Source organism: Poecilia reticulata, linkage group LG8 (assembly GCF_000633615.1).
Source record: "Poecilia reticulata strain Guanapo linkage group LG8, Guppy_female_1.0+MT, whole genome shotgun sequence".
NCBI classification, from domain to species: Eukaryota; Metazoa; Chordata; class Actinopteri; order Cyprinodontiformes; family Poeciliidae; genus Poecilia; species Poecilia reticulata.
The window spans coordinates 7,317,505-7,325,838 of NC_024338.1; the positions used below are offsets into that span (position 1 = coordinate 7,317,505).

The window sequence follows — 8,334 nt, forward strand, 5'->3', positions numbered from 1 at the left end:
AGTAGATCTGAATTATATTCGCTGACATTTTGCGTATACACCGTTCTCTTTGTGTGTGTGGTTGTGAGACACGCTCTTGTCTTCCCTTGTATGAATGTTAAAAGTGCAACGACACCAGTGAATAAAGACTGTAAGTCGATTTCACGGTGAAAGTCATACAAAAGTCAGTTTTCTTTGTTCTTTTCGCGTTTTAGGAAACGCTGGGATCGAAACTGGTGCGGCGGATGAATCCGTCGGAAGTGAGACTTTCTGGACCATATATAAACCGGGCCTCATTTCGAGGTAACCGGCATTTCAGCACCACTGCCGGCCCTGTTTTCTATCTGACGCCGAGGCCGCTTTGTATTTATATACTTTTTTTTAATTCGTACGTTTTGTTCACAATATGCCTGGATATTCAGACAGAGACCGCGGCAGAGATAGAGACAGAGGGTAAGTCCGTTATTTGTTTTGTACTTATTGTTTGAAGATTTTCACTGTCGCGTGACATGGCTGACGACACTTAAGATTAATTTTAAAAAGTGTTGCTGGGGTCTACTACACTTCCCGAAGTCACCACATTTACCACACAAAGGTAGTTTAGGTGTTTTTATCGGTAGAACGTCAATGTTTTGAGTCTTTCTTGGCTTCATTTAGCCTGAGGCCTTGTTTGGCCTCGTGCCCCGGCGCAGCTGCGTTTCGCTAGCTAGAGGCTAACTTTTGCTCAACCGGCACCAAGGCTAGCCACTACTGTGAGCTCTTAAAAAGTAAACCCAACATCATGGAAAACGTTTTAATGGTTTCTGATGTTTATTTAGTATTCGGGTTGGCGTTATGCCCGGTATTTATTTGTGGCGAAGATACGGTTATGGAACACTGCTAATATGACGCTAACTTGGCTAGTCGGCTTCTCGCCATGTGGCGGCGTTGGAAAGCGGACACAAAATGCCGGCACTGCTCTTTTTTTTTCCCCTCTTGTTCCTTTCTTTCCAATTGTTCTCATCTGGTTGGAAGGACTCGTACGCAATAGTTTCCTCGACCCAATCCGATTAACTTTTTAAGTACGCCAATAAAAAAAGTCTAATGACTTCTGTCTCTACAAATGGCTTTAACTTTTCCAATAAGACGAAGATTAGGTATTTGGTTTGAAACTATTGAACTACGTGTTGCCACCATTTTAGTAATGCAATAATAATAAAACAGGGTGTACCTCTCTTATTTTTGAGTTCTTCAACCATATTCAAGTGTTTTCCCTCACATTGTCATGATTTTTTATCTTTTCCCCGTTTGGTATAGCAACAAAGGACTCTGACATCAAAAAGACCTTTACAGTCAAGTTTTTATTAAAAAGCTTAATTTTGAGGAGTTTTCCTTATTCTAATGGTTTCATGATTTTTTTTCAGTCAGAACATCTTGTTCTTCCTGATATTTTTAACACTTACAATATGGGATTTGGTTTAAAAAGCTCATGCATTAAAGCAAGACAATTGTGGTACAAAGCCACTTAAAAATACTTTTAAGATCAATTTGTAATACTGCACTCATCACAAACACAGTTTAGTTGGATCAAGAGTACTTTTAATTGGAACTAAAATAATTTAAATCTTGGAAGTCGACAGTGATTCTCAATGCTAAGTTATGTGTTTTTTGCCCAACAGCTATGGCGGTGGTCCACCCCGATTCGGTGGCAGCCGGAGTGGAGGTGGAGGTGGAGGAAAGTTTGGCAATCCAGGTGAGCGATTGAGGAAGAAACACTGGAACCTGGATGAGCTCCCAAAGTTTGAGAAAAACTTCTATCAGCAGCATCCCGATGTCGCCCATAGATCACTGGTATGTATAGGTTATGGAGCAGCAATAGACGAAGGTTTCTGTGTATATGTTGGTGCTTTATGATCATTTCTGACCACTGAACTCTTTGTTTTAATTTGCAGCAAGAAGCTGAGCAATACAGAAGGTCCAAAACTATAACAGTGAAGGGGAGGGACTGCCCAAATCCCATAACTCAGTTCCATGAAGCAAGCTTTCCCTGTAAGTTTGTAAGAAAAAGGTACCAAAAAACTCTTAAGTAGAAAATGGATGTCATTGAACAGTTTTCCATATTTTACTTGTTTAGCTTATGTGATGGAGGTCATCAATAAAATGAACTGGACTGAACCAACACCTATCCAGGCCCAGGGTTGGCCTTTGGCTCTCAGTGGCATGGACATGGTTGGCATTGCACAGACTGGCTCTGGCAAGACACTTTCTGTAAGTTGCATGCTTTCTTTGGCCCACGGCATAATTTTAAGCAGCTAAACTGCAGTATGTAGTGTTGCCAATCAAACTGTTGCTTTCCTTTGCAGTATCTTCTGCCTGCAATCGTGCACATTAATCACCAGCCTTTCTTGGAACGTGGGGACGGTCCAATTGTAAGTTAAGACTTTAAAGTGGTGTCGTTTTGTCAAGACATGCATGTATTAACCAGAGTTAAATTAAATTTGTTGCTTTTTCTTCCTGGCAGTGTCTGGTGTTGGCCCCCACTCGTGAGCTGGCCCAGCAGGTGCAACAGGTGGCTGCTGAATATGGCAGAGCTTCTCGTCTGAAGTCCACCTGCATCTACGGAGGCGCACCAAAAGGGCCTCAGCTCCGTGATTTGGAAAGAGGTACAGTTCTAGTGTCTGTGTTCAGAACTATGCATGGAACGTGTTTCAAAGAGTTTGCCTCTTATGGTGTGTTTCTAATGGGTTTTAGGTGTGGAGATTTGCATCGCCACTCCAGGCAGGCTCATTGACTTCCTTGAAGCAGGAAAAACGAACCTTCGCAGATGCACTTAYCTGGTGCTGGATGAGGCAGACAGAATGCTGGACATGGGGTTTGAGCCACAGATCAGGAAGATTGTTGACCAAATCAGGGTATGAATTGTTTATTCAAGCCTTTACTGCAGAAGCTGTTGATTGGCCGATGTGTTGTATTTGGCTGACTGTTGAATTGTTGTTGCAGCCTGACAGGCAGACTCTGATGTGGAGTGCTACTTGGCCTAAAGAGGTTCGCCAACTGGCAGAAGACTTTCTGAAAGAGTATGTTCAGATCAACATTGGTGCACTGCAGCTTAGTGCTAACCATAACATCCTGCAGATTGTGGATGTCTGCAATGATGGAGAAAAAGAGAATAAGTATGTACTTGTGACTCAAACTGCAAATTGTGCACACAGTGCGTTTCAAGAATTTTGAACTTGATGTGAATTTTCTTTCAGGCTAATCCGTCTGCTTGAGGAAATCATGAGTGAGAAGGAGAACAAGACCATCATTTTTGTTGAGACAAAAAGGCGGTGTGATGACCTCACTCGACGAATGAGAAGAGATGGGTGGCCAGCTATGGGAATCCATGGTGACAAAAGCCAGCAGGAAAGGGACTGGGTTCTTAATGGTATTTATCTGTTCTTATGTTGTAATTTTATATTTCATTTTAAGAAATATGCCAGTCTAATTCTCAGTCTTTGATATTCTTTAGAGTTCAAATTTGGCAAAGCCCCCATACTGATTGCCACTGATGTTGCGTCCAGAGGCCTAGGTCTGTATCCTCTAAACTTCGCCCTTTCATACGTTTAAAGCATTTCTAAAAGAAAGTGTTTGCTTTCTTTAACACTTCTGCTTCTTTCTGAGTTTCTCCCCTGACCTGAAGGAGCAGTCTGTGTGGCAGGGCCTTGGCATGACAAGCCCAGGTATCCAGAGGGGGAAGGAGGATTCTTGGAGGTGTCCAGACTGGCGAGGCACGGGTCTCCCAGTCATGCAGATGTACAGAGGTGACCAGGCCCAAACGAAGCATAATGTGCTGGCCTGCCTAAAAATGGGGGAGAGTTGAGGGCTGGCCAGAGTTCCTCCCCCATGTTTGTTTTTTCTGGCCATGGTTTGGACTGCTTCACACACCCAGGTCTAACTGTCCCAGCTAAAAGCCAAGCTACACTGCCTCCTTTTTGTCTTGCATGTACTTTTGGATTCTGCATTGCAAGTCATTTGAGACAATTAAGCTGTTCTAGCGAGACATTTGAAGCATGGCTAATGATGCAGTTCCATAAACCTCAGTCTGAAGAGCAGTCCGATCTTACCTTCACCTCTGTAATGACATGGCTACTGGCGCTTTTGGTGACAGTGGGACATGGTAGTTGGACACGGTTGGACAAAATCCAAGCTCACATTCCTCCCTCGCCTGCGTTTCAAAGTCATGTCGAGACCTGCCAACGAGAGACATTATGGTCAAGTGAACGCTCGGTATGGAAAAAGATGGCATGCTGAGAAGGGGTTGACCTGTAGGCTTCTTTCCAAGGGGGTCTGGTCTACAGGTTAACTGCAAAGTTTCAATTCAGTAGCCAGCAAGGAGCTATGRGGGTGGGAGGGTTTTTTGGGGAATTTTTTTCTAAGAGGAAGTAGAGTTTTATAGAAACCTTTTTAAGAGACTGTGGGGGTTGTTCTGCAATGGGAATGGATTATTGAATGCATACTCCTGAAAGGTAAGAGTTTTGCTCAAAGTATGAGAAGCAAATGGAGTGTGCATCATTTTCTTTTCCCACCGTAGTCTCCCTATCTACAGTTAATGCTAGTCTTTTCCGCCTCTTTGATCCAATGATGAGACTAATTTTCTTTTTTTTTGATCTGGTTGTTGTGTTGGCTCTGGCACACACAATGTGTTGCCTTTCCTTCTGCCACACTGCAACGTCTTACAGATGTGGAAGACGTGAAATTTGTCATCAACTATGACTACCCTAACAACTCTGAGGACTATATCCACCGCATTGGCAGAACGGCTCGTAGCCAAAAGACGGGCACGGCCTATACCTTCTTCACTCCCAACAACATGAGGCAGGCCGGGGACCTCGTCTCTGTGCTGCGCGAGGCCAACCAGGCAATTAACCCAAAGCTCCTCCAGATGGCAGAAGAAAGAGGAGGTAAATCTAATTGGTGAGACGCAAAAACTGTGCCGTAAAAGGCAGTTACTTTTCTTCCGCCGTTTGTTTCTGGGCCGGATTAAATATCAAGCTGGTTTAAAAGGTAGTTGAGTCGAATTAAAAATTGTTTTCTTTACCTTCCAGGTCGTTCAAGGGGCGGCAGAGGTGGTGACTACGACCGTCGAGATAGGTATTCCTCTGGAAGGCGTGATTATGGCGGBGGTAGGGATAGAGATAATAATAGAGGATATAACAACGGACCAAACAAGAGCTATGGCGCAGGTTCTCAGAATGGAGGCTATGGAGGCAGCAACGGTGCCAGCAATGGTTACGGTGGAGGGAACTACAACACCAATGGACAGTCAAACTTTGGCACCAATCAAGCAGGAGCTTTTGTTGCCCAAAACAACTTCCAGGCCCAACAGTTTGTTCCCAATAAGCTCATTGCACAAAATGGCACAAGCCATCCTCAGTACCAGTTTCCTCAGGCCCAGGTGCCTCCTCAGCATCCACCCCAACCTCAGCATCCACCCCAACAACTTGGCCCTCAACAGCATCCTCCACCGCCTCTGGTGCCGTACCCCATGCCTCCACAGTTCGCTCAGTAAATGCCCCACATACTTGAAAGAGGTAATTTATTGTATTTTGTCTTTTAAGTTCTATACCCAATTTGAAATTTTTGTATTTACACAACAGGGTTCTGTCAACCTATGAAGCCTTTTAAGATCTGCAGTGCAGCAATAGTTTTGGTTGCACATTTGGTTTTCCTGTATTTAATTTGTTACATTCCTCAGAAATATTTAGTTTGTTTTGTACCAGAAAATTACAAGTGTATTGGTTTCCATGTGTAGCATTCAGTGGTCAGCTCTTACATTGAAAGTGCACTGCATGATCTTTGAAATAAAACCATACAAAATATTGTTTTTGGGTTTGTTTTTCCTGTTTTTGCTCAACTTATGTACTACCTTTACTGTCCAGCAGGTGTCATACTTTCCAAGATTAATAATAAACTGGGCTTTAGATGGGATTTTAGTGGTAGATGACAAGTTTATTTAGAATTTGGGGAGGATAAAGCACCCCAAGGTTGAGTGGGAAAATTTGATACAGAGGTCTTAAATTTAAAAATACTTTTATTAATCCTAAAGGGAAATTATCGGTAAATGTCTCACTAATTCAGATTCTTCAGTTATTGTAGTGAGTTGTTTGCATAATCATCTCCAGGATACTTTCACTCCAGTCGTCTCAGAACCAGTATTATCGGACTGTTGTGCCTTTTTAGGTCCCTAAAGCAAAATGAGTTTGTGGCAAGAAAAATACTATATCCCACATCGGTGTACTTGGATAAAAGAAACTAGAGATGACTCCATCAGATTGGGACTTAAGGAGGCTCTGAAGATCTGAGACCACAGTGTCAGGCCATTACAGTAACATTAAAATAAAACGGACTTAAAATCAAGGGCCCCCTGTTCAAGCCAGCATAAGTCCAGGCCTGTCTGAAGTTTGCCAGTGATCAAGAGGAAGACTGAGACCATAATGGAACATTTTGGTATAAACACTCACTGAAGGACTAGAACACTCCAACTGTGACGCATGAAACTTGTATGAGAATACTGTTCTGTAAAGGAGATGGGATGACTACTGTCTTGAGTGGATTTAGGGAGCATGTAGAGATTTTGGGCAACGTCCTGTCAAGGGCATTGAAAATGGGTTGATTCTGGGCCTTCCAGCACAATGGTGACCTGAAACACTCATACAGGGAAACTAAGGAGTGGCTAAGAAGCATGTCAAGGGTTTAGAGTGGCCTAGCCAGTCTCCAGACTTGAACTGTAGAAAATCTTGAGATCTATGTTGACATTTTGTGTTGCCCTGAAACCTGAAAGATCAGGAGTGGGGGAAAAAAACCCTGCTGCAGTGTTTGAAAACTTGGTCAAGAACTACAGGAAACATCTTTCTTTTAACAATTTATTTTCTGAATGTTTGACCAAAATTTGATCAATACATTTTGCAATTGTGATGTTTCCATTAAATAAAAAATTAAAATCTCACATAATTAAAAGTCATAGTAAGTTGTTAAAAAAAACACTATCTTCCTACCACTTCTTCCTTATCGTCTTCTTCGTAGTTTTCGCCAATGGCAACGTCCGGTTGTTGGTCACATGACTGTACGTCACCACTACTAGTGGCATATAGGCTATTGCAATTTTACGAAAGACAAATTTTGACACAGAAAACCCACCCAAAGCTTTTTTAAAAAAAAGATTGGAAAAACTTTTTTGTCGTGTTTTTATTTAGCAAATTTTTGTTTGTACTTCCTATTACGTGTTCAATCTAAACGCAGCCAATGTAAAAACAAAAACTAACAAAAAAAAACTTCAGGTGTGGTTTCACAGCAGACATGTTTATTAAAATCATCCATAATTAAAAGTTAATCATAGTTTAGAAAAAGTCCTGCCAATAAAATCAGTAAAGTGTTTTTTTTTTTTAAACCTGGTTTCTCATAAGTGGAGGGCAGAGGAGTAAAAACAGAATGCCAACACTCCAACTTTTAGTATTCTTAATTTGCAGAAGGAAATTCAGAACAACCCGTCCATCCGTTTCATTCAAATTTACAATCTACTTTGTGTTAGTTGTGTTAGATCACACCAAAACTGAATGACACCAATTGAAGTTTCAGGTCATGACTTAATTAAATATGAGTAAACTCCAGGGGCATGAATACTTTTACAACACCTGTACACGTCAGCTGGGTGGCAGGTTGAGCTTGTTTTCCTCAGCGGCTCTGCCAATAATTAAATGAAGCCAAAAGAAAACAAGACATATTTCTAGGTCTCTTTGACATCATGCTACCAACACCACCACAGTGCTGTTTTTAATAGCAGCTGGGGTCAAAGGTCCAGGCCAGGTGTGACCCCCCCTCGCCCGCCCCACTTCATGTCACCCCTCCTGTCCCACCACTTTATCCTTCCTGTTTGATCTCAGTTCCTCTCACATCTTTGTTCCTTCTCCTTAACCCCTCCCTTTCCCCCGCAGGTATGTGAAGGTGTTGGCTTCGAGGAGTCGCTGCTGTGGGTGTGTGCGCCTCACACACACCCACACCCACGCTAAGCATGAGACGGGGCGGCATGCTGGACTCATTTCTTCCCAGTGACGCGGAAAGAAGTCTCTTTCAGGAGCTGTCAGCTCTGTTTGCCTCGACAAGGCGCGCGCATGCTTGGGTTTAATGCAAACAAACACAATGCTAGCTTAGCCGCTGCGGAGCGGCGTGTCCGCGTTATCAGCCGCAGTTAGTTTTCTGTCAGTYTTTTTTTTTTTTTTTTTTTTTTTTTKRCAKCAGGTGAACTTTGCATTCCTCACCACAGACCTTGACTCTTGGATAGCTACACAGGGTGTGTGTGCGTGATAAGCACAAATACATGGAAGTTCAGCTACGAGG

At 42.7% G+C, this 8,334-nt stretch overlaps 1 protein-coding gene across 2 annotated transcripts; it reads left to right on the plus strand.

Annotated features, from left to right (window-relative positions):
* Positions 1 to 272: 272 nt before the first annotated feature.
* ddx5 (DEAD (Asp-Glu-Ala-Asp) box helicase 5) lies at positions 273 to 5,822 on the plus strand. 2 transcript variants are annotated; one of them, XM_008415462.1, is made up of 12 exons: positions 273 to 432; positions 1,638 to 1,809; positions 1,911 to 2,007; positions 2,093 to 2,226; positions 2,322 to 2,387; positions 2,480 to 2,621; positions 2,710 to 2,870; positions 2,959 to 3,131; positions 3,213 to 3,385; positions 3,470 to 3,529; positions 4,680 to 4,914; positions 5,046 to 5,822. In XM_008415462.1, the coding sequence occupies exons 1-12, from the start codon at positions 386 to 388 to the stop codon at positions 5,071 to 5,073; spliced, it is 1,488 nt and encodes a 495-aa protein (XP_008413684.1). In that variant the 5' UTR covers positions 273 to 385; the 3' UTR covers positions 5,074 to 5,822. The 2 variants fall into 2 exon arrangements, with proteins under 2 accessions (XP_008413684.1, XP_008413683.1); XM_008415461.2 differs by having other exon boundaries at positions 274 to 432; positions 4,680 to 4,901.
* The last annotated feature ends 2,512 nt before the right edge of the window (positions 5,823 to 8,334 follow it).